Below are 27,267 nucleotides of genomic sequence, written 5' to 3'. Positions count from 1 at the left end.
CTGCATAGGTTTTTCCTTTGAGAGGAGAACAGCTTATTTCAGAACATCTACTTCCCATCTCTATATGTCTATCATGCTAATTTCAAAAAGTTTCCACTTTACGCTTCCACTGTTACAAGGATGTTTCAGCTGCCCAGTAATCAACTGCCTGTCTGCCACAGAAGTCCAGGCTGTAAACTGAAATTAGGACCAACTGGACTATAAACTGCAACACTCCATCAGCTACTATGTAAGAAAACAAAACACTCTTAAGAAGGAGGAAGAAGCCTCCAGGAAAAGTCAGGTGGAGACAACAGGATAGAAAACAGAATCATCTAGGTTGGAAAAGACCTCCAAGATCACCAAGTCCAACCTCTGACCTAACACTAACAAGTCCTCCACTAAACCATATCAATAAGCTCTACATCTAAACGTCTTTTTTAAAGACCTCCGGGGATGGTGACTCAACCACTTCCCTGGGCAGCCCATTCCAATGATTTGCAACCCTTTTGGTAAAGAAGTTCTTCCTAATATCCAACCTAAACCTCCCCTGGGGCAACTTTAGCCCATTCCCCCTCGTCCTATCACTGGGCATGTGGGAGAACAGACCAATCCCCACCTTGCAACAGCCTCCTTTAAGGTACCTATATAAAGGGATGCAAGACACCGACTCCTGATGGCTCTTGAACAGGAGACCGTTTATTGCCATTTTTCACCGCTACATATACTTTCCCCGTAGCCCCACGCACTGTCCACATGCCCGAATCTGTCTTACAATTGGTTAGAGACCCTCAGACACGCGCCTTAAGCCAGCCAGCAATTGGCCACTGCCCAAAGCTCATCTTTAACACTGTAGCCAATTTACTTTATCTCGACCTTGCTCAAGTTTCTGGTTCTACCGCAGTTCTCCTCATTATCTCTAACTCAGGGACATGTGAAACAGCACAAAGCTCCCTGCGAATTCCTTTCCCACACCTATAGAGAGCGATGAGGTCGCCCCTGAGCCTCTTCCTCTCCAGGCTGAACAACCCCAGCTCCCTCAGCTGCTCCTCAGAAGACTTGTTCTCCAGACCCCTCACCAGCTTCATCGCCCTTCTCTGGACTCACTCGAGCACCTCCATGTCCTTCCTGTAGTGAGGGGCCCAAAACTGAACACAGTACTCGAGGTAAGGCCTCACCAGAGCTGAGTACAGGGGGACAATCACTTCCCTGGACCTGCTGGCCACACTGCTTCTTATACAAGCCAGGATGCTGTTGGCCTTCTTGGCCACCTGAGCACACTGCTGGCTCATATTCAGCCGACTATCAACCAGTATTCCCTGGTCCTTCTCTGCCAGGCAGCTTTCCAACCACTCATCTCCCAGCCTGTAGCACTGCTTGGGGTTGTTACGCCCCAGGTGCAGGACCCAGCACTTGGCCTTGTTGAACCTCATACGGTTGGCCTCATCAGCCCATCGGTCCAGCCTATCCAGATCCTCCTGCAGAGCCCTCCTACCCTCGAGCAGATCGACACACGCACCTAACTTGGTGTCACCTGTAAACTTACTGAGGGTGCACTGGATCCCCTCATCCAGATCACTGATAAAGATGTTAAAGAGAACTGGCCCTAGTACTGAGCCCTGGGGGACTCCACTAGTGACCGGCCTCCAACTGAATTTGACTCCATTCACCATGACTCTTTGGGCCCGGCTATCCAGCCAGTGTTTAACCCAATGAAGACCACATCCACAGCCTTTCCCTCATCCACTAAGCGTGTCACTTGGTCATAGAAGGAGATGAGGTTCATCAAGCAGGACCTGCCTTTCATAAACCCATGCTGACTGGGCCTGATCGCCGCCTTGCCCTGCAAGTGCCGCCTGATGACACTCAAGATAATCTGCTCCATGAGCTTCCCTGGCACTGATGTCACACTAACAGGCCTATAGTTCCCCGGGTCTACCCCCCAGCCCTTCTTGTAGATGGGCGTCCCATTTGCTAGCCGCCAGTCAACTGGGACCTCCCCCGATAGCCGGGACTGCTGATAAATGATGGAAAGGGGCTTGGTCAGCTCTTCCGCCAGTTCTCTCAGTGCCCTCGGGTGGATCCCATCCAGCCCCATCGACTTGTACCATAAATTATGAAGCAGAACTTTTATACGCATTTTTATTTTCACCTATCAGTAATTACTCATGCATAGTTAACTCAATACATTTGTATTTGCTAAACTAAGATCTTTAAAAAAAGATATGGAATAGGTTAGGTTTCAAAATGAAGACTGACTTCTGTACTTGCCAACAAAGTTTATTTTCGGTGTAGATGTTTTCTTTACGGCTATATTAGCAGCAGTTGAAGATGTTTTGTTGCTGGACGCCGTGTTAAGTGGTGTGCTTGACACGGTAGTAAGAATTTTCACTGCACAGGATGCAACAGAGGAGTTCACAGTACTGCTGCTAGTTGATATAGTTGATATGTTTGAAGCAGATGCAGCTGGTTTGGAAGCAGATGTGGATGTTGAGGAAGTAGCCTGGGTAACCACATTTGGTTCAGTTGAAGGAATGGGTTTGCCAAGTTTTGTGTGCAATTTTACTACCTATAAGAATAAAGAGAAATTCATATACTCTCTCTAGGACAACTAGAAAAAAATGAACTTATTATAGGTTATGGAGGCTGTAACACAAACAAATATAACGTCGAAAAAATAAAAATAAAAAGTGATCTTGGCAAAAAAAGATGAACATGTAGAAGTTTCTGTCATATGTAACAAGCAAATCGTTAATTGTCGTCTCAGATTGCTTATTTCCATCGCAAATTCAGTATTTACTCCAAAAGCTACATGGATGAGATAGCCAATAAACTGAAAGGCCAGTAAAACTGAAGGAGGAATTTTGCTCAAAATGTTTCCATGTCGCTGTTTTGCTGCCTGGTTACTTTTTCTTCTCTTCAAAAAGCATAATACATTAAACTACTTTTTTGAAAGAGCTGACCATCACCTGAAAAAGGAATACAAGCAGTCCATAAAAACTAAACATGCAAAATGAAAGCTAAAGATTGGGAAAGATTTGAAAGTAGCAATAAAGACATCTGTTAGCACACCTTTAATGCAAAAGTGTAGACAACAATAATACATATACAACAGTATACATACGCTTCTTGGGTTTTTGCTTTTTATTTTTTGAAGTAAATCATATTCCCCCCATTGGAATACAGACTATAAATTCAAGTTTAAGCAACTCTTCAAAATGACTTCTGCAGTAGAACGCACAAGATTCTTCATAGTGTACCAAAGTAATAGATTTCTTTGAGATTTTAGTTTTACACAGATGACAACCTAAATTAGCAGTAGATAGTCACTACCTATAGGGAAAAGAAAGCTACATCCGCATGTATGAAGATAACATACCACACTCCATATACCTATCCAATTACTAGGGACACCACAAAAAAATTAATGGCTCAACGTATTTATGAAAAAACACTAGACACATCTCAATTATATTTGTTCTTGCACTAACAAAAATTATATTGAGGAAACTTTTAGGTGCGTTGTGAGATTTATTTATTTTAATAGGAATGATGTTACTGATGCCACTTTGTACAGTGCTCTGGGTTAGAAAGGTAAGAGCTGTAAAAGCTGAATATTAATACTGTATTTGTTACTGACATTAATCTTGCCCAAGTTATGAAGAAAATCTGTAATATATAAACACACACTGCAGTGCTATTCTATTTATGGCCAAATTCAAAACACGGGTCACAGGGGTTCACAGTGAAGACCGAGTCTTCTGTCCAGAATACCTACATACCTGCACCCAGACAGTAGGGAAAGCATGTTTACCCAAAGTATTCCAAAACACACACTATGAAGCCTACTACTACAGTGCACTGTTCTGTGCTCCCATATACCAAATTTTGTTTGCAAGAAATGCCAAGGTGTGATGCATAATTGTCCTGTCCCTTGGCACTGACTCAGCTTACAGCATTTCAAAGCGCACTGTGAACTTCACAGCACCAAGCAAGTAAGCTGACTACCAAGAAAAGCCTTGGAAAGAGTTACTGAAGACAAGCATGTTACTACATGTCTTCACTGACTCTTTTCCCCACCTTATTCTACACCTTCATGCTAGAATTTCCATACTTTCCCTAATACATCCCCTTCTTATTGATGCAGCAGCAGTATTTTTCCCCCTTTCTCCCGACAATGCCCTTCTAATAGCAAGCTTAAAGTTACATTCGAAACAAAAAGCAGAAATAAACATTTTAAAATGAAATTATTCAAACTATATTGTTTCTGCTTATTTTCTCCCCTCTAAGATGATGGGAAAAATATACAACTGACTTGTGTAATAAGAACAAAGAAGGCTCTTACTTTCTGATGTTTTGCTCCACGGATATGGGCAGCATATGCATCTGCTCCTGTACAAGACACATCGCAAAGCTCACAGCGCAACTGATTTTGAGATCCACGAGCAGATGTGCTGCTGTTATTGGTGTTCTGGGAAGCTTTTAATGCTGCTTCTTTCTTTTTGTGTTTCTGGCCTTCTAAGTGTTCTTTATAAGTCTAATTAAATAAATAATACACACAGTAAGCTACCTTTGTACTGCTTGTTTATCTTTCAAGTGAATACATGGAGAATAGACCATAACATAAAATACATGCTTTGTATAAGAACTACTTCCTACTTTGAACATTTATTTTATATGACATGCTCTAAGGCATAAACAGGCCATTTGTAAGAACAAGAAATTTTCTTCACCACCACCAGAATTCCACTTTTAGAAGTAATACAACCTGGGTTCTCCTCCCCTACCCGCTCACTTCCTCAATCAACTACAGTTCAAAAGATATTAATATTGAAAACTTGAGATGATCACAAAACTGTATCTCAGTTGCAGTTGAATTATTGAAACATTGAAACATTGAATTATTCTCGATTTTGAATTTTCCTCAACCTGCATAATGACACTGATTAAGTGTATCCCGAGAGCTAAAAATTTGATTCAAAATAAGGTAGCACAAAAAGCTGTGGTGAAAATGAAATGCAGAAGTTGAGATTTGCTCCTATACCATCACTGACAACCTAGAGAGACAGGGTGGGAAATAATGATAGACTTAAAGAACTGTTGAGTCAAACACACACAGATACTACATGACTTAATGTCTACAATTTACACACTCGTACCCACTGTGAAACTAAACTGGGATGACAGAATACCATGAAAAATAAATTTTCAGGCTTACCATTCACAAAATGTATATAATTAAGTAGTTTTGAAAAAAAGTGTTTTCTAAAGAAGTTTGCTATGCTAAAAAAGCAAATCAAATTAATAGTTTATAATACTTCTGTAGTTCAAAGTATTGTCAAAGCTTCTCTGTACAAGCTAACAGGATGCATCTTTTGTCTTCACGTAGTAACTATAATAGCACAGACTTTCATTTAATTATTCCTTTAATAAAACTGCAGAATCAGCTCCTTAAGATTTAACAAGTATTCTAAAAGGGGTCATTTTTTTCTGAAGAAATTATGACGAAAACATATAGCAGAATATTACATAATACAAGTACCTGTGGTCCAGCACAGCTGATCTTACAAACATCACAGTAGTGGATCTGGGGTGGTTTGGGAGGTTGTTTTGCTTTCAGTTGCTTATTTTGGAACGGTGCCTTTTTTGTAAAGGTGGTCCCTGTCCAAGCAGCTGTTGCTGCAGCAGCAGCAGCTGCTGCTGCCTGTTTCTGTTGCTGCTGCTGCTGGTAATAGGATGATGCAGCTGAATACACAGCAGCTTCATAGCCAGAATAAGAGGTACCTCAAAGATCAAAATAAAATAAATATTACATCACTGTATAGTACATCATGTATCAATTACATAACACTACTTACAAGCACACTGCGTAACAGAGGTGGGGGGCAGGATATAAACAATTTATTGATATCTTGTTACATAGTCCAAGTTTTTCTTGATGTTTCACAGTACACAAATATCACAAATACATAGCATACCACTTGTATCTTTTTTTTTGGACATCTTCGCAGACACATAGTTATATTGCTGGATATATCAAATCATCCCTAAAGAATATGTGAAAATTCCTGGTACATCTGGCAAGACTGATTCATAGAATCATTAAGGTTGGAAAAGACCTCCAAGATCATCTGGTCCAACCATCCCCCTACTACCAACGTCACCCACCAAACCATGTCCCTAAGCACCACGTCCAACCTTTCCTTAAACACCCCCAGGGACGGTGACTCTACCACCTCCCTGGGCAACCCATTCCAATGCCTGACCACTCTTTCTGAGAAGAAATGTCTCCCAATTTCCAACCTAAACCTCCCCTGGCGCAACTTGAGGCCATTCCCTCTCGACCTATCACTAGTTATCTGCGAGAAGAGGCCGACCCCCAGCTCCCCACAACCTCCTTTCAGGTAGTTGTAGAGAGCAATAAGGTCTCCCCTGAGCCTCTTCTTCTCCAGACTAGACAACCCACGTTCCCTCAGCCGCTCCTCATAGGACTTGTGGTCCAGGCCCTTCACCAGCTTCATGGCCCTTCTCTGGACATGCTCCAGGGCCTCCATGTCCTTCTTGTAGTGAGGGGCCCAAAGCTGAACACAGGACTCGAGGTGCGGCCTCACCAGAGCAGAGTATGGGGGGACGATTGCCTCCCTGGTCCTGCTGGCTACACTATTCCTGATACAAGCCAGGATGCCGTTGGCCTTCTTGGCCACCTGGGCATGCTGTTGGCTCATGTTCACGACATAACAAGAACAAAATGTTTCTCAAAGGCCAAATGGAATAGTCTTTTGGAACCGGATTTATTGTTCAAGATCCAAAATGAAAAGGAGGACAAATTGTGTAGAGGAAGGCAAAAAAATGAATACAAAAGATAGAACTGCTAGTGCTATTATTACATTCTACTTCAGTGATTTAAATTGTTTTAACGCAAAGCTAATTGTCTGCTAAAACCTCTGCAGCACACCCTAGATATGCACTCCTTGATTTCTAGTATCAAAGCTGAATAAATCAAGGAAACCAGGCTTTCATACCTTTGAGACAGTTTTCCCATGAACTTATTACATCTACTGGTTCAACTATTTTAATTCTCTGATCAGGTTCTCTTTCAAGGAAGTCCCTTTAAAATCCCTTTTTAAGCAGAAAACCAAAAAATTTCAAGGTAGCTATAACATGCCAGTTGATCACTATCTGGCCATAAACCTGACGTTTCTTTTCACCTTTAACTAGGTTTTGGATTCTAATGTTTAAAGTGTTTTTTTGTTTGTTTGTTTAGTACCCATTCTCCTCCCATTTTGGGCCAAGAGAACCCAAAATTACAAGATTTATATTGGATTGGTTCTCCCTGTTGTTTGATAGCATCATGCTCTCTTCCAGTTTCCCTGGGTTTTATTTGTGTGGATGTCTCTCCATTTTTTTCTATTCCCCCATCTTTTCTCTCCAAAACTCACAGAAAGTCACAAAACACCATGTACATAGGCATGCTAATACTTGCTATATTTTCACATGTAACAAAATAGGCATACTTAAGCATCAAAACTCTTTTAAAGATAAATCATTATACTTGCAAAACATTTTGATGCAACTGGTTGATGCTTCTCAGTAGACTATGATGCAATTGAACACCTGTAATCTTCCGTGACATTGAACACCTGTAATCTTCCGTGACAAAGATCCCAGCAGCATAATACACACAACTCTTACCAGAGTAAGTAACTGCTGCTGTACTGTACGTTGCACTTTGAGTATAGGATGGAACAACAGTAGCTGCAGCTGCTACTGGCTGTACAGTAGAGGATACTGGATATATAGAAAATGTAGTTGTTGCTGGACTTGGGGTTGCAGGTTTTATAGCCGTCACTTGTCGTGTTTGTTGGGCTTGAGTATATTGAGCTGCCCCTTGACTATATCCTGCTTTCTGAGCTAATGAGGATAGAAAACAGAAGTATACAAACATAGGCTTTAGTTGAATGAAGTGTAAACCATATTAAGTAATGCTTAATGATACCTAACAACATTCTGGGAATTAAACATAACAAGGAGAGGTGTTTTTTTGGTTGGTTCCTTTATTAGTATTATTTTAACAGTTATGGTTATACATTGTGTAAAAAACACACAACTGTGTAATTATGTCTCAGGTCACATTAGTAAGCCTCAGATTTTTTTCAACTACGCTGTCATGTTCTCAAATAACCTTCAAATTCAGTTTTTACTGGAATACACTAAGCTAAAGAACATCTAAACCTTCATATTACTTCTCATTAACATAAAAGACTTACGCTTTGCAGCAGTCATGATACCAATAATAACTACATACATCATTAAGTAACCGCAGAATTACAAATAAAGTCTAACCAAATTATCATCTGAACCCACCACTGACTATTTGCACAGTTCAGCAAACTTTCTAGACAAATCAGCAAAACATTTGCCTAGAAGTATGTTTTGTGTGCATTTAATAACAATCCAAAATTCAAAGATAGTTACAGCAACATCCAGTTATCCAAATAAAGTTACAGCAATAACATTCAAGTTCTAGATGTAGCATATTCTTCTACACATTATCAAGGATTACGTGAGAAAACTAAAATCTGGGTAACGTGACGTGTTCAAAGACATATTTTTAAGGTATTAGTGTAGTACCCACACTGTATAATGACAGGAGTTGGAAGCGTGCAACCCACCTGTCTGGTAGTACGATTCAGCTACTGAAGGCTGAGGCTGGGCAGCAGCCACAGCAGTTGCTGTTGGCTGTTGATAGTATTGTTTGCTGTCATAAGCTACAGCTGGGGCAGTAGATCGAACATAAGAATAGGAATCCTAAAAATTTTCAAAGAAGAAAACAGCAATTTTCTCCTTAAAATAGGCATCTGGAGTAATAAAGCTCATTACCAGAGTCAAAAAATAAAAACAATATATTTCCTTCTAGTCTACACTAAAGGAGATAGTTTTAGAAATTATTTATAGAGACAATATACATAGATATATGCATTAAAGAAATTAAATGTTTACAAATACTTCTGGCCAGAATACAAACCTGATGGTCTTTTTCAGACTTTATATAGAAATTAACCTTACTTAATTAAATCATTTTCCCTTCCAAACTATTTCATAACTGAAAAGCAACTACTGTCATTAGTTTTTCATAGGAACTATATCAAATTCCTAAAAAAAAAAAAAGGAAGAAAACAACACCAATCTCCACAAAATGTTAATTTCTATAAACCACAATAAAGTCACAAGGTTACAAACATCATCCTATATTTGCCTTAAAAATCCATTCATTAAAAATGGTTAATGGTTTTCTTGGTTATATTTGTTAGAGTGTGGAAGTGACACTTTCAAAGCCTTCTTCATTTTTTGACATATCAGCTGTTCCATTAGGGAACCATAACTAGTCTACAAGGGTAAGGCAAGTAGCCCATTCAACACAGCCAGAACTCAGAAGATGGCTAGTAAGCTTAGAAGAGGTGAGCCTGGAAACCACTACATATGTATACATATTTTCTCATCCATACCATATTTACGGTAAAGCGCAACTAGCTGCCCAACTGATGGGTAGCAGGGCATAAACTACGTTAGCTGAAGTCTACTGACATGAAATTTTCTTTAATTTAGGGTACTCTCTTTTCTGTCTGAATACATTGAGTAACTGACTACCTTAATGACGTTGTGAATATACACCCAACTGGAAGGACTCCTAGGTTACAATTCATTACCATATGTAATAAATTCTAAAAGCTGCACAAAAGAACTGATAACCTAAAGCAACAGAATCATCCTTTTAAACAAAATAACACTAATTAGAATCTATATAACGCCTTGATAATTTTACAACTAATATATTAAGGAAATATTACAAGGGACATACTGTCTCAATGTCCTCTGTCTCACGAGTAAATGCAAATTTTAAATATGAGCCATGCCACAAAATTTATGTAATTCTTGTGCATAAACACACCAGCCTAGAGATATCCACTGAAGGCTTGGACTAACAAATGCTAATGTAGAAAAAAAGCTGTTAAAAATGCAAATAAAGCTCACATTTCCAATGGAAAACTACCTGGCCATGTAAAATCCCTCCTCTTTCTGCATCTAGACTGTCTGATTGAAACCAACGGGCTAGGATTGCTGACGCGCATATACACCTGTATTATGTGAATCTAGACAGACAGGAAGAACTGCAACTTCTGACTCTTCTAAAATCTGAACAGGAATAAAGACATATGTTAGAAAGTCCCAAGATGACCTCTACAGACTGAAATCTTCCAGCTGCAAAATCAATGTAGCACTCTGATTTATACTGCAAGTTTACTTACTCATGAACTGAGAAGGAATACAATCCAGTAACAGGATGCTGTCATACTACATTTAAGCCAGTCCAAGAATGGGAAGCTGTCTGAAGTACCAACAAATCTCTCTCCAAACAGGCCTCTTCCTTTTAACATACAAGTTTAAAAACGATTAAGCAGAAGAATTTTTTTTTAAACATACCTGGTAATTCTGCGTAGTGACAGGAGGTGGTGGTGGTGGAGCTTCTTGTTGCCTCTGTGTATAACCATAATCTGTAGCTGTGTGCGCTGTAGGGTAGCCTCCATATGCAGCAGCCGTTGCAGCAGCTGCGACAGCTACTGGAGCAGGCCTGGCTACTGCAACTGTAGCTGCTGCTGGGGCATAGGCTGCAGTAACTGTGTGAGCAGCGACTGGGGCCTGGTGGACAGTGTAGCTAGCAACTGTAGTTGGATGGGAATAGGCTACACCTGACGCTGGCTGCTGGCTACATGGAAAAAAGACAGTAAGTAAATAATTAGGTTAATTCAACATATTAAGCTAATACATAGACATTTCAAAATCCTGGATTTCATTAATATTTGTCTGTTCTACAAACAAAGCAGGAATGGCTATCTACCTGTGTATACGCTTCAATAGCTAGTATTACCTCTCTTCTACTCACATTAAAAAAACACTATCATTTTGAAGTTTCTGTGGATATAGAAATATCAAGTGGCTAATGACTTTCTTCTTAGAGAGGGTTTGTGGGTTGGTTTTGTGTTTTTTTTTTTTTCCTCCTCCCTGAAGCAGTGGAACAGAAGTCTTTCATTCAACGTTTTAAACTATTATCTTTTCAAGTCCAACAAGCTTGTAAGTGCTTCATTAGTTCTTCAATAAAACCACCTGACAAATTAAGAAAAATACTACTTTTCTATGACAGCTCGTTATTGACCTGCACTTCCATTATGTTTTTCAGTAAACTATATTAAAGCTATGAGCTTGTAAAGACTTCCATGAAAATTAGCTCAGAACTCTTAAAGTTAAAGCAGAGACACTTTAAAAACATACCTCTGATACCAGGCTTTTCCCACAAAAGTTTACAATTATAAAATACTGGCCCCACTTGAACAGAAGTCCACTGCCTCACCGCATGAAGGATCATCAAAAGACAGCCAGATCAAGCAAGAAGACTTCCACCAGAGCTCTGGCAATCTTCCAGGAACATGCTGAGACTAACATGCCTTTCTAAAATTTGCAGGTAGGACATTAATATGTGGCTATTTACTAAGAACAAGTAACTACTAACAGTGGAAACAGAAAATTAATAATGGGTTTAATTATTTGAACAGAAACAAATGTTATTGTCCTATTTCAATCCCTACCCATGCATTATGATTAAAAGCTTACAATAGCTGTTTTGATTTTTTGAAAAAATACAGTGAACTGGGCTAAATATCACTATGTATAACAATTATATGAAACGGGGATTCAGTGATTATTCTGTTTTGTTTTGTTTTTTTTTTTTTTTCTTTTTTTCTCTTCTTCTTCATACATTTCCAGCACTGCTGTTCAATAATATTTAAGAATCATTACGGGGTTCTACAACTCCATAGAACTATTAAAAGATAATTCAAACCCAATTTCATGTCTATCAAGGAGATAGTATACGCTATTTTAAAGAAAACAGAAATGATATCTTACTTGAAAGAAACATACACAATGGCACAGTGGAATTGCAGCATGGTTATGCTCAAAACCAAAAGGAACAATAAGTCATGATAGCTTTTCCAAAAGACAGCAATGTTATCTCTGACATAACTACCAGAAACAAAGCACCTTTTTGGTGTAGATAGTTTTTCTAAAAACATTTCCATAACTCCATTGTGTTTAGTAATTAAAAATAAAATTTGTCATTTAATTACAGCAGAACACATTGACTTTAACATATCAAAAAGCCATTTTTATGGCAGAAACACAGAGAAAGTTTTATTACTACTGGACTTCCATGTCTGGACTCTACCTTCTTCCCACCATAGTCCCCTGATATTTCATTGCTTAAAAGACCATTTACATTACATCCAAACTCAACTCAGTTGTGAGTTGTGCTCATGATTATATTACATTTTATTTTCAGCTTCTTGGTGTAACAGTGGAAGGATAAGACCTAAAATACTTTGGTGTAGCTCGAGTCACTGCTTGAAACAATTCCTCCTACTTGATCTATATAGGTAGTGCCTTTGTTTTGTCAGCTTAGGGTCAGAAAACTCATGAAAACTATTTTATGATGGTAAAAGTGAATGATAATCTATAAAATTAGGCTGCATTATTTACATACCTAACAGTACAGAAGTGTAAAATATTCACAAGTTCTAAGGTAATTCACAGTATCACATGCATCTACTCAAAATATATTACACTGAGAAAACAGGAAAGGAAGCCTTATACTTTCACTTGGATTGCAACTGAACTCATCAACAGTGCAATACTGTCAATGAAGGGACAGTCTTGCTCCACCCTATCCTCATTCTCACTCTTCCCTCCTCCCATATATCTGGCCATGACATCCTATTCCATCCCTTTGGCTAGCTCTGCTATTAGTTGAGCTACTGATTTAACTCAATCTAGCAGAAAAGTACAAGATTTTTTTTTTTTTTTTTTTGCTTGGCCCATTTTTTGGCATGGTAGAACTGTTAGAAACATTGGAGTTCACAGAACAGTCTGACTGCCAGATTGTGATGGTACTATTAACAAGATTCTGCTCAGTCTCATTTCTTCTTTGCTATTTTTGTATTAAATTTCCTTATCATGGTATAGAATGAACAGCCCCAATCATTTGATTTCTAAGGCTTAGTTCTATTACCATTTTCACTTTAGCAAAACTGTTCCTCTTGCTTCTGCAACATCATGAAGAGCTAGTGATTGAGTTTGCAAGATTACAAGAAACATTCTAGAACTGCCTGCTTCTTCCTTTTTGAAGGAACTACTCATTATGTTACAGAAATTCACAACATCTTCTCCAAATTTATGGGCTTCCTTTTTCTCCCATTTTCTTGCCAAAAACCTTTTAACATTAAGATGACCAGACACTTCCATGTAATTAATTTATATCTAAAGATTTTTGTGTCAAATTTGTCAATTAACTTACAAGAGGTTTTATCCTTGTTCAGTGACAAACAATCATCACACAACTTACCTCCTCTCAGACTATTCAGCCAGACCCCCTCTGTTCCACAGATCTTTCTTGCAGTCCATCTTTGCACCTATTTACTACCTACTCGTCTTTTATGACTGTGGAGGGCCACAACCATCAATTCAGATGAAGGTTCAGCTGTACTATCCAGTGCTTTCTTTCTAGTCTGGTTTCCTCAGAACAGCTTCTTGTAAAGCTACTTACGTATTGACAATACTTTCTTTGCATCAAATACTAAGACATGCCATACTAAAATAAGAATCAAGACCAATCCCTGGGTAACTCCAGTGTAATTATTCCTATTTGATGATCACTCTTCTAATTATAATAACCACCTCTACCAGTACTTCTCTACAATTCTTTTATTAATCTCTACATTAAATAATAATTTTCCATACTGCACCTCATCAAGTATTTCAACTTAGTCCCACTGAACAAGACCCAAAGACTTAGGCATGGGATCAAGTTATTAGAGCAACAATGAATATGTCAGCTGAGCTACGGTTAAAAAAAAAGTGCATGTTCTCCAACACAACAAAAAGTAATTCAGTTTAGCTTAATCATCCAACACAGTGGGAAAAGGTTGAACTAAATTCCTCCATATGTTCTATGAGCTAAGAACATGCAAACAATTACTGCAGCACAGCTAACACAAACTAATTCAATGTCCTGGTAACTTCACCAGTTTTCTGTGTGGGTCAATTCTTTTCTTCCCCAAAATAAATTCTAATGTCCTTATAAGCATCTCTAAATTTGGAGTTCCAGCTCTCTTCATATCAAAAGCTACTGAGACCAACTGGCATTACTAAACAGGCAAAACTTAAAGTCACACAGTAATTTAGGTTGAAACAAACCATTGGAGGTCATCTGTTCTAATCCTATGCTCAAAGCCCAGCTAATTTTGAAGGTAGATTATGTTTCTCAGGGTTTTCTCCAGTCACTTTCTGATTACCTCCAGGAAAGCAAAGGAGTTCTAGATGAATGTTTACTTAAAGTAAATCCAGCTTGTGGCCACTCAATTCAAGACAATTTCATATTACAATTCTTAGTGTTTTAGCTTACTATCAGATGAAAATCGAAACAAACAATTCTTTGATTTAAGTTATCAGTAAAGGACTTGGCAGCTTCAAATTGTACTTTTGCTGCATTGGTCTAAAGATACCTCATCTGCTAGAGATTTTCATTCAAAAAATATTTTTGATTCACGCCAACCTATTTCTTTAGCTGATCATAATAGCAACAGTGCTTTCCCACCAAGCTCACTTCAATTTCTCTTTTCTAGGAACAATGTACATCAATCAATAAGGATCTTCCAGTTCTAATTTCACTGTATTTTCACTATCCCAGCCACAGCCAGTTTACAGTCTACACACTGCACTAAAGTCTTCTGCTCCAGGTTCTATAGATGTTTCAGTCAACTTAAAAAGGCCATTTCCAGCACCATACCTCCTAATTTGTCTTTCCCTACCTGCCCTAAACCGCTACTATGCATATGCCTATTTCCCCATGCTCTTTGCTTCATCCTGCCAAATGAACTTGCTTCTTTTCAAGTTTTATATCTCATTGTATACCTAGCTTGCTCTTATCTTCCATAACCTAAGAAACCTTGAGATTGAGAATGAAGTCTTTATTCACAATTATTGGACTACAGTGCATGAGAAAAGTATTTTTTGAAAAAAACCCACTGACAATCTTTGAAGAACATCTATACTAGTTTTTACTGACATTAATGAAGGAAAATACTAATCAAATCTTTCTAATGCATTAATATCAGGAAAAATACCACATATGAAATACCACCATGATACTGAACTTCCTAGATAAGACTCTCTGCAGTAAGCTGCGACCATGTCTTTCTCCACACTAAATCTCCAATCCCATGTCGACTTGATTTTCTGGGGGGTGAAGGGATGTACTGTCTTGCAATCTTGTAGAATTCATCCCAGAGCAAAGGCCACCACAAGAAATAGCCTTGCCCATATTGCTGTCTGCTGTATGAAAATTCTTTCACCAAGTGAAATAAAGTATTCCCAAGGCAGATGTGTTTTGCTTTTATACATTGTAAGCTGGACTTAAGACCGTGAATGTAACTGCAGTGTTAGTATCAGCATTTGGTATTGTGTATACTCAGAACTGTGATTCTCAACCAGTGTAACACGTAGAAATCTTTTTTCCCTTTGCAAATTTTAAGTCATAGAATCCCAGAATGGCCAAGGTTGGAAGGGACCTCCGGAGGGCATCTGGTCCAACCCTCTGCCCAAGCAGGGACACCCAAAGTAGGGTGCCCAGAACCACGTCCAGGTGTGAAGATCTCCAAGGAGAGAAACTCTACAACTTCTCTGGGCAACCTGTCCCAGTGCTCTGTCACCCACACAACACAAAAGTGCTTCCTGATGCTCAGAGGGAACCTCCTGTGCTCCAGTTTGTGCCCATTGCCTCTTGTCCTGGCACTGGGTGCCACTAAAAAGAGCGTGACTCCATCCCCTTTGTACACTCCCCTGAGGTATTTCTAGACATTGATGAGATCCCCAAGCCTCCTCTTCTCCAGGCTGAGCAGTCACAGCTCTCTCAGGTTCTCCTCATAGGAGAGGTGCTGCAGTCCCTTCATCATCTCGGTGGCCCACTAAGTGGCACTCCATTGGACTCTTTCCAGTATGCCCATGCCTCTCTTGTACTGATGAGTACAGAACCAGATACAGTACTCAGGTTGTAGCCACACCTACACTGAGTAGAGGGGAAGGATCACCTCTCTTGACCTGCTGGCAATACTTCACCTAATATAGCCAAGAATTTCATTAGCCTTCTTCACAGCAAGGGCACATTGCTGACTCGTGTTCAACTTGGTGTCCACCAGAACCCCTAGATCCTTTTCTGAAGAGCTGGCCCCCAGCATGTACTAGTGCCTGGGGTTGTTCCTCCCCAGGTGCAGGACTTTGTGCTTCTCCTTGTTGAATTTCTTGTTATGCTTCTCCTTTCCATCAGATCCTTGTCAGCCCACATCTCCAGCCTGTGAAAGTCACTCTGGATGGCTGCGTGGTCCTCTGGTGAGTCAGCCACTCTCCCAGTTTTGCATCACCTGCAAATTTACTGAGGATGCACTCTACCCCATCGCCCAGATCAATAATGAAGATGTTAAACAAGACTGGACCCATTCCAAAACACAGAGGCCCTGAAGGGTTAATGATGACCTCTGCCCAATTCTACACTGCAAAATCCATTAAGCTATAGTATAGTTAAAAAAATAAAAGCATGCTTCTATGTAGATATTTAGCCTGGAAAATTCCTGCCTGAACACTTACATTTGGTTAAGTTAAATTAAAACACCACCACCAAGAAGTCCACACCTTGAGAACAAATTCCTTAAAACTCTGGTTCTGCTGGGCAGTCAGATTTATTCCCCTTTTCAAAAAAAAAATTCAAGAAACAATTGAAAACCTCTTTTGAACTGCACAAAGATCTTCACCAATGAAACTGCAGCAGTGTTTTTGATATAGAAAAAGAAAGACTTCCAAAGTGTTTTTTCCACTTTGAAAGTCTGTATTTCTTTTTCCATATGATGGTAGAAAGCTTAAAATTATTTTAGATCAGAAGTTGGCTAAGCAGCAGATGTTGCTGATCAACAGCAATTAATGAAGAATTGGTGTCCACTTAGCAAAACATTATTGTCCAGTTCCAAAACAATACAGGTTTGTCTAATTTAAATATCTACATAATAAAGGTTTTCAAGTGAGCAACATCCTTTCACAAAAACAAGCTTAGATGAGAACTTATAACTGTTAGATCTAATACAGCAGAAACGTCCCTTGTTACTTTTATAGATCAACACTGATAGAAGGCTTATCAGATTTCCTGTGATTTATCAGCCCAAGAATGACAGAGAATTAAGAGCATTTAAATTTAAGAAATAAATATTAAATCCTCCCCTGAGAACACTTTGCTCCTGTCTTTTAATAGAAAAGGCCAATATCTGGAAAAAGTGAAGCTTTGCTAAAAAAAATAATACATTGAAGGTAGAAAAAGTTATTGTTTTATTTCATTTATTTATTAATATCAGGAGAATTTAACACAGGGATATAATGCTGTCTATTTTATCAGGTAATAACTTCAGGTGACTTGAGATTGTAAGATACTCCACAGACATCCTAATGTGGAAAATAAAGTAAGCTGTGCATTAAGAAAATTAATATCTTTAGCATTTATTGTCAAGGGAATTTACTTTCAGAAGAAAACAGTATTTCCATACAGGGTATGCAGCACGTGAAAGATAAAAAGGATAGCACAAATAAGGCTCCCTATAAGCCTTGCATTTCATCACACCAACTGATTTAACTTAATGAATTACGGTTCACGTGCACGTAAGCCCAAGGAATATAAAAATGCTCATCTCCTATGTATCTATGTACTAACAACCAACACATACATTTTAACTGCTGCTATTCCAGCTTGGTTTAGAGCACTGAACATAGAAAACATTCTTTCTAGAGGCAAAGGACATTGTTGTATATTTAGTTTTAACTTTCTGAAGAGTGCTATTCTGACAGATTTAAAACTAAGGCTAAAACCAATTGTCTCAATCCAAATTATAGTTAAGAAGTTATTTCTGAGGAAGGTCATGTTTCTTGCATATTTTTTCATTTAAAGAAGCGATTTGCAGGCTAGCTTAACACGACATTTAAACTACTCTTAAGCATAATTTTAAAAATACAAATATCTAGAACTTAAGACAAAACAATTAAGCCTTATTTCTTGAAAACTCTAACTTCTTAGAACATTTTGGCGTTAAGGAAACTGTACTTATTGAGACCCAACTGCAGGATTTTTCAGTTTCATAGACTGTTCTATCAATAGCAGAATAGCAAAGCTCTGTCTAAGAACGTAATTCTGCAGTTTTTCTTTCAGTGATATTAAGATTGAAACAAGTATGACCTAACTCTCCAAAAACTGAATGAAGCACTACAACCTGCTGCTTCTTTAGAGAAGGAGATAAAGAGGAACTACTGAATAACTGGTCAGATGAAGTTTCAGGTGTGCTAATGAAAGTTGGGCAGAGTGAAAAAATAATCATCATCATTCAACTCTTTTCTCCTGAACACACTTAACAATAAACAGCATAAAATGGTCAAATAAAATATTCGGTTACAGTAAGTTATTTTGTATTTTAGAAGAGACTTCTGTTTTTCTACAGCCTGTCACTTGATATAAGCATCAAACTTTAATGAAGATTGAATATAACTTTTTAGAACTTTAACAAAAAATATTTCCTATTATTACAATTCTGTGAACAAAATATTGACTGTAATGCAATTCACTAAGAAACCAAAGGGAGACCTGAAGGTATGCAAGTGTACAACTCTCTTGAATCCTGTTAAATTTTAGCAGCTCCTGGTAACGCATTCTACAGTCCAACTACACATGACCTGAAAAAGACAGTTCCTTATAGCAATTTTAACTTTCTCTTCCTTGTTTCTAAGAACATCCTTCTATCATTCTATTACAAACAAAAAGTACTGATTGCTACCGTATAGCTAAATCATGTGCTATCAATAATTCATCTCAAAGATTAATATGTTCATGTTTTGAATATACTTTTACTGTTTAATCTTCACATTTATTCTCACTACCTGCTTTAAAACCAATCAAATCAGGTAACGTTTATCTCTGTACATCAGACCATAACTGCAAGCATCTACAACAGTGATGCAATAAATGCTCTGTATCTACCACCCCCATACTCAGTTGCACACAACAGATGGCTCTTCCCTATATTACTTCCTTCATCATCAAAACATTGCTTTTATTCAAGAGTCTAGTTAACAGCCATGTTCACGATGATAGCACAACACAAAAAAGAACTGAGCTCAAGATGTCACATCTGCCTGAAAAAATACTAGCTACTAACATTTTCCCTGTCAGGAAAAAAAAAAAAACCTAAAATTGGCAAGTTCTCTATTAGGTGAGAGAAACTTCACTAGTAAGGAAAAATGTATTCAATTCTTGAAGCATTCTATATTTCCTGCCTTTAGCCACTACTTTGCTTTTCTAGGTACCAATAACGCAACTACACTTTACCATTTTTGCATCTAGGTAACAAGTTTTTACAAATAATTTAACACCCCAGAGTTAAGCCTGCAATCATCAATACATTTTGAGGTTACAACTACAAAGGACTTTAATATTAACAGAAAAAGTTTCCCAAGTGCTCGGTTCTTAAAGTCATGAGCCTGTTGCAAATTTCACCTCATTGGCAGACTTCACTCTTACAAATGACAAAGCTTCCTCTGATTACTGAGGCACCTTTCCTCCCCAGTTACCACCACCTCCTCTGATTCCCTGTCAATAGTCAACTGCAGTACTGGCACACAGCCCATGCTAACAAACCCAGAGCTCCTTACTGCCTTACTAATGTTGGCATATCTCACTTGAGGGTGACACCTGACTGGTTTGGAAACAAGTCTACAAAAATCTTTGCATAAACAGCACTAGCTTAATGGAGGCTTCTTGTGTACATTAAGCAAGATAGAACAGCATGTTTAAGACAACACTTAAGACTATCATAGATTGAGCAAAGGAGAATCAGCACCATACACAGCTTGATCATATTAAGACTTTTTGCTAAAAACGCATAACCTTTAAGATGGGATGCAATTCAAGGCACCACAGTCATAAAATTCACAGAAAGAAAGCATTTACAATTTTTACACTCTAATATAAGTAGGTTCATCCTGTGATAAAATTATGATTACTTTTGTTCCCCATTCATTTTAAGCACAGCACCTGAATGCCACACTAGCTATAATTGCAAGAATTCACTTCCACATGGCTGCCTAGAAGACTGCATCCTAACCTAAACTCACAGGCATCATGATCTGCTCTGGACCCAAATAGCTTCCTTTGCCCTTATGTGTTACAGCTCACAATACTGAATGTATAATATTCACACTACTTGAGGGCAATTTAAAGTTAACAAATCACTCCTAACTACCCAAGGATCTCCCACCTGTCTCATTACATCAGAGCCTTGGTAAGAACATCACTAAGATGAAATTCGAAGAGTTACTCTATCTTCTTGAAACCAAAATTTTAACACAAGGTTGGTTAAATGAGACCATCACATTTGCAAGCAAAGAAAAGCTCACTTCTCTATCCAAATGTTTCTCAATGCTCTCATCTCTCCACCAGCATCCCCATGTTTCAATCAGCCAACTTTAAAATAAAAGCGTAACAATAACTCTACAGCACCAAATCAAGAATGTGAATATTGTTTTTTACACGTGAAAGACAAGCCAATATTAAGCTCTTCATTTCAAATTGGAGATACGCAGTGGTTCATGTGAGTTATGGAGTGTGCGCACACAAGAGAAGAGGACTGGTATCACCAAATTACACATTTATTTCAGACTCCTAAATAGATTAATACAGTTACTGATATAAGTAACAGATGAGTTTTGCACTGCATGCAGATTTATGTTAGGTCCTAATACCACCATCAACAGAAAGTAAAGCTATTGCAGAGAAATTTCCTGTATGGGTATTTGCATAATCTAATTCTTCTCTCATTAAGTCATGATATTATTGATGTGCAGTTCATAGAAGAATTCTAAATGAAGCGGGCAGCAGGAAATTTTATGCAGTAACAACACTAAAAGAAACAAGAATGCTTCTAATCCATTATTTATAGGTTTAAAGGGCACTTAGCTCTTTTTCTGCCCTTAAGTATGAAATAAGGTAAGATTTCAAACGTGCTTTATGAAAACTAATATTTATGAGCAAATAAAGACATCTATTCCCTTTCTTATCTAGTCATTTCAGGAGCTATACTGCTTACATGTTACAACAGTAAACATGTTATCAACTCCTGAACACTCTGCTCATGAATCTCCCAAACCCAAGTTCTAACATCTGAGCAGCTACCAATCATTCACCCAGCACACGAAGGATGGGAGAGTATTTAAGTGATCCACCATGGCCACAAACAACCTAGAATAATAGGAAGATGCATAGTAATTTCTATACCAATAATAGCTTAATTATCTTTTCATTTCTTGATGTTACAAAGCTATTTCCTTGAGCCCAACACTTCTAATACATTGCATCTTAACTACCATTAAAGCAAATTCGACTTATCGTTTTGAGCAAATAGAATTCCAACAGGCTTCATTCTGGTCATCTATGAGTCTACAATTAAGCATGGAAAACCTCTATTGCAAACACCTTTCAAATATCACTTAGTTAGCATGTCGGATTTTCTCCTTTGAAATTATATCTCAAACTATTTAGACTCTCTACTTTCTGATGCAAAGTTCTTTTTTTTCCCCCATCTGCATGTTTTCAACTGAAGATTTAACAGTTTTTTCACTTTGAGATATTCCAAGTAAGGCCTATATCTAAAAAGAACTGCAAAGACTTTTTTGCACTTAACTGAAGTGCTGAAATCAACAGGATTCTATAAATCATCATAAAGAAGCACTGAGATTCCTTTTAAAGTTCTATCCTGAAGTTCTCCCAATGCATCAGAATTTGACGGCCATTTTGTCAAGAGAACCCAAAAGTGTGACTAATCATGTTTATTATGAACATTTGTTGCATTCTATAATACCCACAGGAGTAAAACTTCTAAAAAGCCTACGTCAAAAAAAAAAGGTCTGCAGTTGCAAGCGTCTAATTTACTCTCCTAAAACAACCTGCTGTTTTGATCAATTTTTTGAAAACCACAGAGTAGTTCTGTGGCCAGAAAAAGTCTACTGTAGAGTTATGAGGCCCACCTTCGTGATAGCTAGCAGATAAACATTCATTTGTATTCTCTACAAGCCTGTTCTCTAATGAGACAGGAATTTTATTATTTTTATATGTTATGATACTTTGAATACTGGTAACAATCTTAAAGAGCTTGTTGCAATATTACATCTTCAATTATCTTACCTTGATGCCATTACCTCTAAAATATGCTAAAGTAGAATATACATTTTGTAGTACTCAGTAAATAAGCTACTAAGGACCTGTCAAACCCGCTTTATGAAGGTAAGACCCCCTTTCAGATACTTTAAGCAATTTGTGTTTTTTGCTCAAAATATTAAATTTCTCTCTTATGAAAAGACCACTTGAACACCAATCACTGTCTCTCATCACACTCAGACATGATACACATACAAACCATTTATAGAACACAGAGTCTTACTGATATACTTGTGATAGGAAAGGAAAAACCTTTTGATCAGTTTTTCCATTTTCTCAAGAACGCATTTATGATTAACTAGGAAAAGAGTTCTGAACTTGAACTTTATTCCAATTATACTTTAATACTGCAATGCAAAAGGAAACTCCAACTGAGTTGTTCGGGTTCTTAAATCTATACATCTCCTCAGCTCCACAACAAAAGGAAAAATAATTTAAAAAATTCATCTCCACTTCATAACTGCAGTCATATGGATCTCATAGTTTATTATTCACTTAAAGATCATTTATTTTCTTATCAAGAAAAGAAAATCCTCTATGCTATTTAAAAACTGTTCTACATCCCATGAGGATCCAGTTTCAAATTTCACTATAACTGTCAAGTAACACAAATATGCCGTGAGCACCTCATCTTAAAAGAACTAGAAGACGTGCTAAGTTTAATCCCTTCCTTTAACTATTCAACATTGGAAGTAAATGAAAATAAATGCATTTTACGTCCATTTCCAGGAAAGAACACATGCACCAACTTGAGTGTCACTGCAAGACCTCCATGAAATTGTACTGTCCTGAAACTACACCAGATATGCAAGTTTGACTAGCTGGTTAACAGTAGCACACATTTGCATTTGTTTGTTAATAATCTCCGATATATTTGCTTTATTCTTCTGTCTTTCCCATTAGTCAAATTTAGGTGTCGAAGATGACCTTTATTAGAGATATATGAAACAAATAATGGGGATTCAAATGTTGGCTTCAAGGTGCTACTCAAATACAAATTAAAAATGTAAAGATGTTACTAGTTATTTATTTTTTTTGCCAAATTAAATACATTCATTTCAGAAAGAGACAACAGATGCTACCAATTATTACTTTTTTTCCCCCAACTCTAATACATCTTTGATGCACAAAGATACCAAGATTTAAGGGAGTATGTCATAATACATAAAAGCGGTACAGTTTCAGGTCCCTGAGCTCCACTCTAAGACTTGCCCCTGGTCCTAGATATCCAAATAAGAAAATCTTTTTAAAAGGTGCTTGCTTGGCCCTGAAAGTACATTCTCTATTTTCTCAGACAGAACATTAATTATAACATTGCTTCAGTAGAATAGGACCATCCCCTGTATTTTCTGGAGCTTTAGCTCTTGCCTTACTCATCCAGTCTTCCATAGGTTGGGCTGGTGTCATTTTGACATACATTAGAAAGGATTCTGTCCTCCCACTCTGACAGAGGGGAAAGCAAAGACCTAGGGAGCAAGCCCCATTCTCCCTGGAACTGAAGGAGAAGAGCCCAGGGCATCAGGCAGTAACTCTCTGGTGTTGTTGACTGCAAGTAGCCATTTTAAATTAAGGACCTTGAGCCCTGATGCTGCCACTGATTCTCCTCCTCCTCAGTGGTGCCCAGCTCCACCGCTCCACCCCCACACCACAGGGGACACGGGTGGCAGCAGGATAAGCAAACACCCGCGGCAGTGCGGGCGAGCGAGGTCCCTAGCACAACCAACCCGGGGAGACGGGGTGCAGCAGAGGCCCCCAGAGGGGGACAGGCAAAGGCGGCAAGCCACAGGCTCCCCCCGAGGGGGCGGGGAGAGCCCCCTCAGGGACAGAAAAGGGGAGAAGGGGGCTGCGGGCCCGGCCAGAAGAGAGGGAGGGCGGGGTGGGGAAGGGAAGAGTGGCGACAGTTACCTGTACTGAGCAGCAGCCCCACTATGGGTGAATCCAAAGTAGTTGCCGGTAGCCATTTTGGCATCTTCTCCCAGCCGGCTGGGCACTGCGGCGGCGGTAACCGAGAAGAGACGGCGGCGGCAGACGGGGCCATAACAGGAGGAAGAAGGGAGAGAAGGCGGGGGGTAAGAGAAGTGGACAGACGGACAAGAGACAGAAGGAGCGCGGCAGCGCCTAGTGAAATGCGGTGCCTCAGGACCCCCACTTCCCCCCTCCCCCGCCTCGCAGCCGCCCCCCGCAAGCGCTGTTACTTACCATAGGTGAACGAAACTACCGGGCATATAGGAATCATGAGTCCGAGGTAGCGGCAGCAACGACGTGACGTGACGTCTCGTCTCGTCTCAACTCTCCCCCCCCCTCCCCCTTACGACCACAATCACCCCCTTGTCCCCACCCACCTCCGGCGACAACAGCGGAATGCGGCCGGGCCGGCGCCGAACGCACACGCGAGATGTGCGAGGGGCCGCTGGGAGCTGTAGTTCGGCCCATTGCTGCCCTCGCCCGCAGAAGGGCGTGCTTGACGCCGCAGGAGCTGCCGCGCATGCGCGGGATGTGCAAAGGCTCTTGGGAAGTGTAGTCCTGCTCCATGAGGCCCGGGCGGGAGGGAGTGCTGCATGTACCGCCCTCCTTATTCCCTCCATTACCGTGTTTTGCGCCCATAATCACACCACAGACGTACCCCTTAACTTATATGGCAAACTATAGGGCCGATTTCTCATTCCTGCCTATGCAGGCATGTGGGAATAGAAATGTTGTTTTTGCAGTGTTACATTGTATAGAAGGAAGGAATGTGGTATTGAGATATGCTTACAGTGATAAGAAAGCTCAGCAGGTGACCTCCTAAAATGCAGACAACCAGACTCCTTAGAGCAATCAGGTGAAAATCACTATGTTAAGTCAAGCCAGATAAGGGGAGAAAACATTACCACCTCAAAAACAGGCCGGCAACTGAAGGCCAGGCATTGTCTGTGAAGCATCAGATAGATTGTGAACCTGGATTACCCACTCCAGTGGGGAAACAGGGGAGGGTCCTGTCATCAAAAAGTATATAAACTGTGTTTTTGGAACTAGTGGGTGCGCTCTCCTGCTTGTGGGGCGCCCGCCATTGCAATCGCGAATAAATTACTACTTCACTGAGATCCTCGCCTGAGCCTAAGTTATTGGCTACGGAGTGTTTCTCACAATTTGGGGGCTCGTCCGGGATCCAGTCACCTACTGGGGAGCCCCACCGCCGCAGCAGCAGGAAGGCATGCCCCGCTGATTTCAGCGGTCCTGTGCATCGGCGGTGGCGGTTCTGCGGAGAGCTGACAGAGGGCCCGAGACTGATTAAAGAGGCAGGATCCATGAAGTAGTGGGGAAAAGGAAGAAGGTAGGCACTCCGGGTTTTAAGAATTGATCCGGTAACTCTGTGCACAGACCAAGGTAAGAAATATTAAGTATTGCCTTGGGGGTCGGGTGAGACTGTGTGATGTGTGATGTGTGATTGAGACGTACTTTTGTACGAAGCGAGTGTGGAGTCCTGATCCGCGGTTCCGTAGCTCCGCGAGGGGCGCGGCCGGAGACGGACGAAGCGTGAGATAAGGGAGAGGAAGGAAGAGTCTCGGGAAATTTGGTGTATGGTAAGCCCTTGCACAGGGAGGTGCTTGGCAATACACCAGGGAAATTTGGTGTGCGGTAAGCCTCGCACGGGGAAGTGCTTGGCAGTACACCAGGGAAATTTGGTGTACAGTAATCCTTGCACGGGGAAGTGCTCGGAAGTACACCAGGGAATCTGGTAAACTCATAGGTGTGCGGTAGCCCTTGCACGGGGAAGTGCTTGGCAGTACACCCCCATTTTCCAGAATAGGAAAAATGGGAAATATGAGTTCCAGGGGACAGGGAGATATCCCTGGGGGAGTGCCTACCGAAAGTTCTTCCTGAAGAATTATAAGAAATTGGAAAAATAATCTCAAAATTGGAGGAGATGGTAAAAAAAAAAAATATATATATATATGGTTAAATATTGTGTATTAGTCTGGACAAAAGAACCAATTAAGGAAACAGCAGTATTTTGGCCAAAATATGGGTCTGATGAAAATTCAGGCTTGAAATTTATGTGTAAACAATAAGATTCCTTTTTTTTTTGGAGGAGGAGCCAAGTTATGCTCCCTATAATCCTAATATTGCACCGGTGGCAGCAGCAGTCGCTCCAGGAAAGGGACTGCAATTAACACTGTCCCTAGAGAAGAGCGTACTCTAGGCTCTGGCAAGAATTAGAACAAGGTAGAAGAGAGATTGAGAATTTTGCCTTCCCTGATACTAACAGTGTTAGCGTAGCAACCACATAACCACCAAGTGATTATATGAAGGTGCTTTATTCAGCGCTGGAAGCCGGGGCAGGTGCCCAAATCTGGCTTCAAGTCCCGTTACATCCCAGCCGTTATTTATACATTCAACATTACGTAAGGTATACATATTCATTACAGGTTGCAACATCAGCCTCGCATTCCATTCTAATTAGCTCTCCTCCCATTTGCACATGCGTGGTGCTCTCTGGTGGTCGTCCAGGTGGTCGTCCAGATGAAGTAAGGAGTCTTCCTCTCTGCTAAACTTTTCACCTTTCTCACTCGACGCATGCTCCCTCCGCTCCTTGGTTCTGCTTCAACTCATTTCAGCACTTCCAGGCCCTTATCCAAGGTCAGGTTGTACCTGTTCCCTCCCAGGGTTCCCCTTCAAAGATTCATTTGACTGTTCAGTATACTCCCTAAGTTTCCCAGTATACATAGATTATTTGATAATATACTCCCTAAACTTCCCAGTATACATAAATTAATTGATAATGTAAGTACATTTGGCAATGCTTAATTATACTGTATGACCCATCACCTAAGAGACATTAATAAAACATCCATTCGATTCTCCCCAACACTAACATTTCCCCCCTTTGAAAATACTTCACTCAT

General features: G+C 39.7%; 1 protein-coding gene and 1 non-coding gene across 6 annotated transcripts in view; both read right to left on the bottom strand.

Annotated features, from left to right (window-relative positions):
• The window catches only part of LOC136789443 (zinc finger RNA-binding protein-like), a 47,317-nt gene extending 22,382 nt beyond the window's left edge, over nucleotides 1-24,935 (bottom strand). For 2 of the 5 annotated variants that reach the window (XR_010828184.1, XM_066989505.1), the window contains exons 1-8: nucleotides 24,724-24,935; nucleotides 24,287-24,371; nucleotides 10,462-10,744; nucleotides 8,652-8,787; nucleotides 7,672-7,890; nucleotides 5,522-5,763; nucleotides 4,325-4,516; nucleotides 2,239-2,548 (exon numbers count right to left, since the gene is read on the bottom strand). Coding sequence is in view for 4 of the 5 variants with exons in the window: in XM_066989505.1 (XP_066845606.1) it covers nucleotides 2,239-2,548; nucleotides 4,325-4,516; nucleotides 5,522-5,763; nucleotides 7,672-7,890; nucleotides 8,652-8,787; nucleotides 10,462-10,744; nucleotides 24,287-24,371; nucleotides 24,724-24,913 (1,657 nt within the window). In the remaining variant the exon portion in view is untranslated. The other 3 variants (XM_066989506.1, XM_066989507.1, XM_066989508.1) reach the window with 3 other exon arrangements.
• Nucleotides 13,038-13,170, bottom strand: LOC136789451 (small nucleolar RNA SNORA66). The gene has a single exon (XR_010828191.1). It is a non-coding gene; the product is annotated as a small nucleolar RNA SNORA66 (small nucleolar RNA).
• Nucleotides 24,936-27,267: the final 2,332 nt, after the last annotated feature.

This window comes from Anser cygnoides, unplaced genomic scaffold, assembly GCF_040182565.1.
Source record: "Anser cygnoides isolate HZ-2024a breed goose unplaced genomic scaffold, Taihu_goose_T2T_genome scaffold_45_1, whole genome shotgun sequence".
NCBI classification, from domain to species: Eukaryota; Metazoa; Chordata; class Aves; order Anseriformes; family Anatidae; genus Anser; species Anser cygnoides.
The sequence above is the reverse complement of the archived record's forward strand: the minus strand, read 5'-3'. Positions and strand labels throughout refer to the sequence as shown.